Source organism: Onychomys torridus, chromosome 16, assembly GCF_903995425.1.
Source record: "Onychomys torridus chromosome 16, mOncTor1.1, whole genome shotgun sequence".
In the NCBI taxonomy this organism is placed as follows: domain Eukaryota; kingdom Metazoa; phylum Chordata; class Mammalia; order Rodentia; family Cricetidae; genus Onychomys; species Onychomys torridus.
In genome coordinates, this window is record NC_050458.1 from 42,273,831 (window position 1) to 42,285,845 (window position 12,015).

Here is a 12,015-nt window from a genome sequence, read left to right on the forward strand (position 1 = left end):
TGTACTTGCCTTGCAAACGCAAGGACTTGAGTTCTACCCCCAGAATCCACATTTAAAGTCGGGTGCTGTGGCACACACTTGTAATCCCGAAGCTGCAGAGGCAGAGAAAAGTAGATCCCTGGGTCTTACTTATCAGTTACCCTCACCAACTTGGGGAATTCCAGACCAATGAAAAACCCTCAAAAAAAAAAAACAAAAACAAAAACAAAAAAAACAACCCAACAAACCCCTAAACTGGCTGGCTCATGAGGAACAATAGCCAAGACTGTCTTCTGGCTTCTATAACCACATATGCACACACAGGTATGCACATCACACACCTACACATACATGAACATGTACAAATCACCACTATCAATGCACACAGAACTAAACAAAGACAGATAAAAATGAGCTGGTTCAAAAAGCAGAGGCACTCCAGAGTCAGCAAGCTGACTTCAATCCCTGGGAACCACATGATGGAGGGAAAGAGCCCAATTCCCCTGGTTGTCCTTAGATTTCCACATGAACACATGCTGTGGCACACATGCATGCACTCCTACCACATACAAGTAAACAAATAAAATGTCATTAAAATGCTAGTGTCAATTAAAAAAATAAACAAAAAAACAAAAACCTCAAGTGTCAGAAGTCAACAGACTTTAAAACAAATGAGCAGGGTGTGCTGCAATCCTCGCCCTTGGGAGGCCGAATGAGGAGCACTGCTGCAATTCAAACCCAGACTGGGTCACACAGTAAAACTGTCTCAAAAAACAAACGAACAAGACCCCAAAGATTAAATTGTGTACCCCTGTGCAGGGCACATGTGAGAGGTGTCTATAGGACTGGAAAATGTCTGTCTAAGTTGATGATGAGTGTGAGCACACATGAAGAACCAGGCTGCCACTGCCCTACCACACTCATCACATTAGTATACACAAAACACATTATAATGTTTTCAATAATGAATCATAGTTGATGATGACTGAGACAAGGTTCTTGCTATGTAGCCTTGGCTATCCTGGAACTCAGAGACCTCCTGCTATTTTATTATTTTTTTTACTTAAACACACACACACACACACACACACACACACACACATACACACAAAAAAAAAAAAAAAAAAAAAAAATTTAAAGAGAGCACCATGTAGCAAAGTGGCTCTCAAACTTTCTAATGCTTGACCCTTTAATACTGTTCCTTATGTTATAGTGACCCCAAAATTTTCATTGCCTCTTTATAACTGTAATGAATCATAATATAAATATCTAATATACAGATGGTCTTAGGTGACCCCCATAAAAGGGTCATTTGACGTCCCAAGGGGTAGTGAACCAAAGGTTGAGAAGCTGCCTGGAGTTCCTGACCCTGCTGCCTCCATCTTCCAAGAACTGGAATAAAAACATGTATCACCAGGGTCAACTACTTTTAAAACTCTTGTAATAACACTTAGCTTTAAAAACATAAGCACCATACAGCTACATAAAATGTGTTTTTATCTGTGATGGTTAAGTTAACACTGTCAACTTGATACAACCTAGAATCACCTGGAAGGGGGTGTGGTCTTAAGTTAATTGACATGGGAAGACTCAGCCAGCCAGGAATGAGTGACATCATTCCCTGGGTAGGGTCCTGAACTGTAGAAAAGTGAAGAAATTGAGTTGAGCAAGCAAGTGAGCATGTGTACATTCATTTCTCTCTTAATACACCTTTTCCCCAAGGCATTTACCACAGAAACAGAAAATAAACTAGGATAATAATCCTTATTCAATGTTTTATTTATATTAAAATTTCTAGTTTTTTTATTACATTTTATTTTACTTTTTTGGAGCTGAGGATCGAACCCAGGGCCTTGCACTTGCCAGGCAGGCGCTCTACCACTGAGCTAAATCCCCAACCCACATTTTATACTTATTTATTAAAACATAAGACACAGGAGCTGGAGAGTTGGCCCAGTACTTAAGAGCACTGGCTGCTTTTCCAGGGTTCAATTCCCAGCACTCACATGGTGGCTCACAATTGCCTGCAACTCTAGTTCCAGGGCATCTGACACCCTCTTCTGGCCCCCATAGGCATTAAGCACACATATGGTGCACTGACATACATGCAGGCAAACACTTATACACATAAAATAATAAAAATAAATTAAAACAAACAAAGACACAGACAACAAACATCATTGCCTAGGCCTCCAGAGTCAGGGTATTGTTATCACTTACCTCCACATCCTGTCCTGCTATAACGTTTTCAGAGGCAATTAACCCGCATGGATGCTGTGAGATCTTCTGTATGTTAAATGTATTGCTCTGATTGGTTAATAAATAAAACACTGATTGGCCAATAGCCAGACAGGAAGTATAGGTAGGGAAGGAGAGATAATAATTCTGAGAGGTGGAAGTCTGAGGTAGAGAGACACTGCCAGCCGCCGCCATGACAAGCAAGATGTAAGGTACTGACTGGTAAGCCACGAGCCACGTGGCAACTTATAGACTAATAGAAATGGGTTAATTTAAGATATAAGAACTAGATAACAAGAAGCCTGCTGCGGCCATACAGTTTGTAAGCAATATAAGTCTCTGTGAGTTTACTTGGTTGGGTCTGAGCAGCTGTGGGACTAGTGGGTGAGAAAGATTTGTCCTGACCGTGGGCCAGGCAGGACCAGAAAAACTCTAGCTACAAATGGCGCCCAATGTGGGGCACGAACCCACGACCCTGGGAATTAAGAGTCCCATGCTCTACAGAAAAACTCTAGCTACACATGGAAATGTCATCTTCTAAGACAAGATTCTTCCTGAAGTGCTATTCAGGTTGCTGGGAAGAAAAAGTCTTCAACGGTCTTCCTCAAGACGTCAACTCCGTGAACTACATTTAGGACTAGCTGGCATCAAAAGCTCTGCTGCCCAGGGTGCAGAAGTGGCACAGATGTTACGGGGGTGACCAGCACTTCCTGACTGGATTTAATGCCCGTCCACAGGAGGAAGTGCATGCCCGGTATTGTAAATCTAGCCAAGAGTTCAAGGGTGGGGAGCTCACAGGTCCCAGGGTTAAACCTACTATTAGTACTTGGCCAAACACACATGGTATCAAACTGCTCTCTAAATTTATATGTTGACACCCATCAATTAGAGGAGCACTCGACCTCATCAGAAGTCTCTTTATGCAGCAGGTGGAAGTGAAGGCAAACTCACACCGGTCAAGCAAAAAGAGTGTCAGCAGAGTCCTAAGTCACATCTCCCACCCCTTGTGGCTCAGGGGCCATTAGAAAGAGGGGAGACTAAAACCTTACTACCCATCAGTCACTGAAGCTGAATCATATCAGTAAGCCCTCTCTTATTAAAAGTGTTTTGTTTTATTTTCTTAAAAGGGCAGGCATTGGGCTCTCAAGAAAAATATAATCCAGTAGATTTAATTTTTCCACTTGACTACTTCAAATGCTTTGGTTATTTAAGCCTACTGTCCTTAGAAGAATTCATTATCTGCACAAATAGGAACTGGGCTCTTCTCTTCTCTGCAGGCTAGAGGCAGCTCCTAACTGCTCCTGCTTTTTTTCCCAATGCATAACAAGGACCAAATGACTGTCAAAACAAGCTCGCATCTTAAAAGCAAGCCAAATTTCTAGCCTGATGGTAACATTAATTTCTAAAATTCATTTAAAAAAATAAAAACTCTAGAATTCAATGCTCAGTTCTCATCTTTGAATGAAAAATCCTTTCTCTCCAACAAGACAGGAGTATCCAACCCAACACAAGCAAAAGCTGCACTCAGAACAGCTGGCCAGTGGCAGTGGCACACTGCAATCCCAGGACTCAGGAGGATGAGGCAGGAGAGTCTGTAATTGAAGGCCTGTCTGGGATACAAAGCAAACTCTGCTTCAAAAATCCCAGGGCTGGGGATGTAACTCAGAGGCAAGCACTTGCCTAGCTATCATATGCAATGTTCTGGTTAAATTGTGGCATCACCAGAACGAGATGACATGTTCACAGCAACTATGTCAAAAGTTTGTGCCTTTCTAGTTTACTCTTGCTGTACTCCAGCTCTGGTGATTATTAGCTTCATCACACAGAGAAGGAAAGTGAAACCAAATACACTGTATTCAATCAATATATGGCCAGCTACTTGTCTACTTATTTCATTTAAACCATCTGTCCAATCTGGACTCCCCACCTTCAGCATTTCTCTTAAACTCACTTCCTCTACATAGCCATTACGACCCCTAGGAAGAACCCCACCAGTGGCTCACTGTGGAGGTGGGCACTTTCACTCAAGCTCTGGCATCCCGGCTGCCTATGCTGGAACAGACCATGTTCTAGAAGCATATTTCACTCACTTCATTTCCTTGCTTAAAACTCCCAACAAAGTCCCTGAGTCTCATTCCAGGGTTCAAAAGCTCTTACCAATCCATGCTCAGATGGTTTTCTCCCACAGGCCTTCATCAAACCCCTTGACCACTGTCCAAAGGGAAATCCATGTTTTGATGTATCGTCATTCTGAGTCCTTCTCCCTAACCCCTAACTGAGATGTGACTTTTTCAGTCCTTTGTATCACTCTATGCAGGCTTGACTTCCTACTGCTAATAATACAAGGGACAGATCAATTACAACATCTACCAGGGAAAGCCAGCCGCTCCCTCTTGAGTATATCTATACCTTGTTTTATCTTTTCTCCAAGAAGCATCAAATGCTAGGCACTGTGAGAAGTTACGGGATGTAGAGACAAACACAACAGAACTTTTTCTTTTAGAAGCTCTGGGAAGTCAGGAAGGCTTTCTGGTAGTGACAATATCTACATGGGCTGAGTGACAAGAGGCTCACAGCCCAAGAAGACTAATAAATATGCATACAGTCTATTTTCGCTAGGTATGAGCAGCAGAATCTGAGTGACACAGTGAAGGGTATAGATGTAGAATTCCCCACTTGGGTTATTTTACAAGCCACAATAAAATGTTTGAAGAAGCATTTTAAACTGAAAGGTGCTATGCAATCTTGGGCTATGATTAATTAATTTGCTTCCTATCTGCCTCTTGGATTTAATTGGCCATAGAAACTGCTAGGCTATTTTATGAGACACATAGCAAAAGATGGTAAAAGTTCAGCAGAGTATATGTTAGGTCTAAGTTTTACTGCTCTACTTCATCTCTAAGCAATGGATTCCCCTCCTTCTATAAAGGTGGGCGGAGAATGAGAAACCTCACGATGCGGTCAGCAACAAGTGGCCAATCTAACAGCACATAGTTTGAGCTTGAAGCTGTGCTCTGATGGGGATGAGGAGTGAACCAGCCACATAGCTAAAAGGGAGATCCCAGGAAAAAGAACTACAGAAAGGCTAGATAAACTCTCCTTTTCCTCGGAGGGTGCAGAACACACAGGTAAGGAGGAGGAAGGGAAGAGAAAACAGAAACAACAGAACGAAAACCCATGAGCTGGCTGAACTTTGAATGTATCTCCTAATGGGCAGGCAGCTCACAGGATGAACTGGATTCTCTAAAGCTGCACGTGTTTCAGCAGCATCTGCCTTCTAGCTGGGAAGGGGAGAGAAAGAGAACAGCAACACCAGTGTCCTGGCAATGTGGTTCCAATGTAGGCAAACCACTTAGAGCACATGTGCATAAGCACTCTCTCAGAAAAACAAATAAAACAGAGTTACTACTTACAGAAAGTAGGAAAGTGCAAAGCATGACTCAGATTAAAAACATGAGCAGCAAATACAAAAACAAAAACAACATGCAGAGAAGAGCAGTAACCAGAAGTGGACCCAGGCCCATATGCTGGATTGAGATGATGCCAATGGAGCAAGTACAAAGACAGCTAAGGAATTACAGGAAGATACCATGACAAGTAAGAAATCTATACAGAGACATGCAGAATAATGGCAGCTCCAGAATTAAAAAGTGAAATAACAAATAAATTTACTGGATTGAGATCAATGCAGATCTGTGATCGCTCAACAAAGAATAAATCAGCTGCAAACAGAAATTAAATTTAACAACAAAAGAGGGGTAAAGGACTGGAGAAAAATAAACAGAATTTCAAATTTTTGTTGAGATCCAGATTAAACCTGAAAATGAAATAGAAGTCTCAGGAAAATAACAAGTGTTTCCCTCACCTAGACAGAATAATAATAAAGAGAGAAAAGTAGATGGAGCTATACTGGTTGGTCTTGAAAGTAGTTTTATATCAACTTGACATAATCCAGAGTCATTGGGAAGAGGGAACCTCAACTGAGGAAGTGCCTCCACAGGGGCATTTGCCCAATTGCTGATTGATGTGGGGGGCTCAGCTCACTGTGGGTGGTGCCAGCCTGGGCTGGCAGTCCTGGGTGTCCTAAGCAAGCAGGTTGAGCGATCCAGTAAACAGTGTTCCTTCATAGCTTTTGCTTCAGATCCTGCCTCCAGATACCTAACATGAGTTTCTGTCTTCATTCTCCTTCAAAGCTGGACTGTGATGTGGAAGTTTAGATGAAATAAACTGTTTCTTCACCAAGTTTTCTTTGGCCAGGGTGTTTTACCAAAGTAATGTAAGTTCTAACTGAGTCAAGAGCAGAGGAAAACAGAAAGACAAGAGACATGGTAAATGGCATGAAAACGTTGATGGACCAGGAAGAAAGTGGACATTCCCAGACTAGATAAAGAAGGAAGATTGGATTTTTTGTTCATTTTGTTTTGTTGAGACAGGGTTTTCCTCTGTGTATCCCTGGTTGTCCTGGAACTTGCTCTGTAGACCAGGCTGTCCTTGAACTCAGAGACCCGCCTGCCTCCGCCTCCCAGTGTTGGGATCAAAGTCATATGCCACCACTGTAGGCCTTGATGGTCTTTAAAACAAGATATATGTTAAAGACACTAAAACAAATAAATAAAAAAGATATATTATACAAACAGCAAACAAAAAAGGGTTTTCATGGTTATATTAAAATGAGACAAAGTACATTTTTAAAAAAAAATTTTAAATGTAGAGACAAAGTACATTTTAAGACAAGAAATGTGAATAGAGATAAAGAGGGCATTTCTAGCTACTATCTACTTAAAACCATAAAATAATTCTCAATGAATTTCAAAGGACTGATATTATACAAAGTATGTCTCAAACCACAAACATTAAATAATAAATAAAAGAAAGTTGGGGGAATTCTTAAACATTGGAAATCAACACTTTGATTAATTTAGGGTCAAAGAAGAAACTAAGCAATTTTTTTTTTCCTTTTGGATTTTCAAGACAGGGTTTCTCTATGTAGCCCTGGCTGTCTGGAACTTGCTCTCTATATACCGGGCTGACCTCAAACTCACAACTGCCTGACTCTGTTTTCTGAGTGATGGGATTAAAGGGGTGTACCAACACTGCTCAGCATGAAACTAAGGAAGTTTTAAGAATGTCTTAATGAATGAAATGGAAACAGTAACACAATCTATCACCTCTTGTGAGTTCCACCTAAAAGGATTTTTTTCAGGGAAACATAGAGCTTAAACACAGAAGGAAGAAATCCTAAAAATCAATCGCCTTAGTTTCTAACCTGAAAAGCTAAAAAGGGGCTAGAGAGATGGCTCAGGTTAGTTAAAAGCAATGGCTACTCTTCCAGAGGACCTGGGTTAGATACACCCACATGGCAGCTCACAACCACCTGTAACTCCAGTCCCAGAATATCTGATGCCCTCTTCTGGCCTCTGAGAGCACTGCATACACATGGTGCACAGCCATGCAGGCAGACACACGACACATAAAACAAACTGTAGAGGAGGAAAAAGTCACACAGCAATCAGAAAGTGGGAGACAGTGCAGACCAGAATGGGACGACAACAAGCCTTGGGATTGGGTGGAGTGCTGGCCTTGCTAGAGTGAGGATCTGAATTCAACCCCAGAACTGAAGCAGAAAAGCCAAGTATGATGGCGGACACCTATGATCCCAGCTCTGGGGAAGCAGAGACAGGCAGATCCCTGAGACCTACGGACTGACAAACCTCGCCTACTTAGTGAGCTCCAGGCCAAGGAAAAAACAAGATGGGTGGCTTCCAAGGAAATACACCCAAGTTTGTCCTCTGATTTCCACATGCAGGCATGCATGCGCGCGCGTGCGCGCGCACGCGCGCGCACACACACACACACACACACACCCCTATATGGTGTGCATGTGCACCTACCTGAGCATGCATACACTCACATCCTCATACAGAAATAAATACAAACTTTGTACACTGACCAGAAAAGGTAAAAATTACTCCGGAGGCAGAGGCAGGTGGATCTCTGTGAGTTCAAGGCCAGCCTGGGCTACAGAGTGAGTTCCAGGACAGCCAGGGCGGTTACACAGAGAAACTGTCTACCAACCAACAAACAAAAATAATGATAAGGTATTAGTATAAACTAGAGAAAACAAAAAGAGGATCATATATTGTTATGATTAAGTTGTTTTATGATAAGGTATAGAACCTAGGCTCGCCTCGAATTCCCTAGGCCCCAAGAATGACTTTAAACCTCTGACTCTCCTCCCACCTCTGAAGGCTGGGATTATAGGTATGCACCACTATGACTGGTTTTATGCAGTTCTGAGGAATCAAACCCAGGGCTTCATGTCTGTAAGGCAAGCACTCAGCCGATTTACACGCTTAGTACTTTTATTTAATGAAATTATCAACTCAGAAGAAAACAGCTCCACAGAAGGACATACAAAAGACCAAAACTGCTAAGAAAGTAAAAATGAAGAAACAGCAGTTACAAAGACCATTAGTTAATTAACTAACTACCATTAATTAATTAACTACTCTAGAAATAGAGTTTGAAGTTAAAATATCATGAAAAGCCTCGTATACATATTATTTTTTCCTTTTTAGTCCTTTGGTAGAACCAACTGTCTTAGAAAGTCTGTGAGTTCATTATCATTTGAAAGGCAACTAACTGGACCATGTCTGACTCAGCAGTCTGTACTTTCCATGTCCTGAACAAATGCTACAAGGAGCCTCCTGTTACCTCTCAGACCTAGACGCTTCCTTCAGCCCAACTGGATATAAAATACACAGAAGTAACCATCATTGGAAAGACTGCATGTTTTCATGTAAGTAAGATTTTTTTTTTCACGGTGGGATGTCTGGTATCTATAAAAATAAAATGAATGTCTTTGCAGGTTATATTCACCTTCATTTAAGTGATGCTTTTAGCTTCTAGAAGTGAATCATATCAAGATGCTTAAGGTCTAAATAAGGCACCCCTCTGCTAACTTGATACTGAGGGAAAATGGGATCTAAGCATGAGAAACAGCTCAATTCAGACAACAGAACATTTCAACATTTAGAATAAAATCCCATAGGCAGTATGATGTGATTGTAGATATGTATGAGATATATATCTGTGGTGAGCTTAGGACATTTTCTTTTCTTTTATTAAGTAGTTAGAGGTGAGGTCAAAAAGGTGGGTTGGAGCTGGGGAAAACAGAAAACCATGTACAGAGTTTGGACATTTTCCTAATTGTGCTAGAAAATGATTAGGAGTTAGGCAGGAGCACAGGACAGTATAGACTAGAAAACAAAACCATCATGGCTGCTTTGCAGGGGAAAAAAAGTTAGAGAGACGTAACTCAAGTGGTGTTAACACATGTGCCCCACAACTGAGTCATCTGAGTTATCCCCAGCCCTTTGTACTTTTGAGACAGGGTCTTGCCAGTGAAGCAAGGCTGGCTTTGAATCCTCTTTGTAACTCCAGTACACCTTAAATTATGGCAATCTATCTGCTTCAAACTTCTGAGTTGCTAAAATATAAGCCTGTGCCACCACCAGGCCCATCAGAAACTCTTGTAAGGCTTCTGACAGCTTTTGAGGTAGGCACTATGACCTTTATTTTCTTCTCTTTCAAGGCAAAGGAACATTAAATAACTTGCCTAATCTCATTTTTCTAAGGCAAAGTTGCAATTTAAGCTCAACCCACCTGAGTCAAGCCCAAGCAGCTGGCAGAAGAGCTAAGCTCTCTGCCGAGCAAAGGGCTAAGTTGTACGTTACTGTGGAACTGTGGTTGCTAAACTCTGTAATGATGAAGGGTAGAAATGAAGGATAAGGAACCAAAGCCTAGCTTTTGTTAAGTAACTGAGAGACTTAAGTGTAAGTTGTAAGTGTGTAAGTGCATAAGTGTAAGACTTGAGTGTAAAAATATAGAGAAAACACATAAAAAACAAAAATAGGGGTTTTAAGACCCAAACCCAGAACACCGAAACAGTTGAGATTTGAACAAGACGAGGAGGAGCCATCAGAATATCCACTGCTGAATAGGAAAACCAGGAGGGAGGTACAAGCCCCAGGCCCATTGCTCTGGGAACAGAGAGAGGCAGTGTGAGACTGTTGCTGTGAGACCGTGTGGGTGAGAGCAGAGTGTGAGGGACTGGTACAACAGAGGATGTGGGAGGGCAGGTCCAGGAAGAACAGCCAGTACATGCACAGACTAACTCAAGGGGCTTTCTGTCTTTAGAGGAAGGTGAAGATTTCACACATCATTCTGCCTTACATCTCCTACATCACATACCGTGAGAGATCCGTTCTGGTTGCTGGGTGAATTGCTACTCTGCTCTCCATGGGCCTGTGAACTCCCGTAGAGCGTCAGGTTATGTTCACTGGTCTGGCCAGCATAGTCCTGAGTGTGTGGCACTCCGTATTCTGTGGGAATTCCGTTCTGTGGAGGTGGTGGGAACGGGATGGTAGTAAAAGGCTGGACCATTGCGTCAGGAGTTGTTGTTGGCTCCTGGTTACCCTAGAGCAAACAACAGGAGAGTGGAAGTGAGTGAACAAAACTTCATTATAGAATAACTTACAAGGGAAGTATACAGAACTCTTGGCATGCTTTATCACTGCCCCCCCCCCACCTTAGGAAAAACTGTTTGGATCATCAGATAACTCTCATTCTTTAAAACAAAAATGGATTAACTTTATGTGAGTGTTTTGCCTGAATATATGTATGTGTACCATACCCATGCCTGGTGCTTGTGGAGGTCAGAAGGAGGAATAAGATCCCCTAAAACTGGAGTTACATATGGCCATGCCACTATGAGTGCTGCAAACTGAACTTGTGTCCCTCTGCAAGAACAAGTGTCCTTAACCAATGAGCCATTTTGCCAGTCTAACTAAGATAACCCTAATTTCTTCTTTTTTTATTATTAAATGTTTATTAATTTTTCCCCCCATTTTACATACCAACCCCAGTCCCCCCTCCCTCCCTTTCTCCTGCCTCCTCACCTCCCTCTACCCCATCCACTCTTCAGAGTGGGTAAGGCCTCCTATGGTAGTCAACAAAGTCTGGCATACCAAGTTGAAGGAGGGCCTAGCCCCTCTCCATTGTATCAGGGCTGAGCAAGGTATCCCCCCACAGGGAATGGGTTCCAAAAATCCAGTTCATGCATCTGGGATAAGCCCTGGTCCTGCTGCCAGGGACCCCACAAACAGATCGAGTCACATAGCTGTCACCCACATTCAGTGGGCCTAGATAACTCTCATTTCTTAAGACTTGAGTCTGCATAGGAAACCAGAGGGAAGTAATTATAATTACAATACATGGAATCTAGAAGACAGACACTACAAATTAAAGCCTGAAACAAGACATGGCCTCTACAATTTTAGAGTGCAGTTCATAAAAGAGAATATTATTAAATAATCAGCTTAGAGGTTTAGACATCAAAGTACAGATTGATTTAAACTGTGGCTACTAGGTTAACAATAAAACTTTCCTTCAGTTAAAAATATAAGGGACCAGTGAGATGGCTCAGTGGGTAAAAGCACATGCTTGGCAACCTGAGTTCGATCCCTATAACCCACAGAGGAAGTGAAAACTGATTCCTGAAAGTTGTCTTCTGACCTCCACACATATGCACCCAAAATCTCTCTCTCTCTCTCTCAATCTCTTAATCTCTCTCTCTCTCTCTCTCTCTCTCTCTCTCTCTCTCTCTCTCTCTCTCTCACACACACACACACACACACACACACACACACACGTCAAAATACCTTAAAAACAGAAAGGTAGTTATCAGACTGAACTGAATATGCACGTTTTAAATAATTATTTCAAGCCTGTAAAGCT

General features: G+C 42.0%; 1 protein-coding gene across 21 annotated transcripts in view; it reads right to left on the reverse strand.

Moving 5' to 3' along the window:
* Rbfox2 (RNA binding fox-1 homolog 2) overlaps positions 1-12,015 on the reverse strand; it is a 241,269-nt gene that overhangs the window by 38,049 nt on the left and 191,205 nt on the right. For all 21 annotated transcript variants that reach the window (XM_036208108.1, XM_036208106.1, XM_036208102.1 and 18 more), the window contains one exon: positions 10,471-10,695. In XM_036208108.1, coding sequence (XP_036064001.1) covers positions 10,471-10,695 — 225 coding nt within the window. The remainder of the gene's footprint in view (positions 1-10,470; positions 10,696-12,015) is intronic.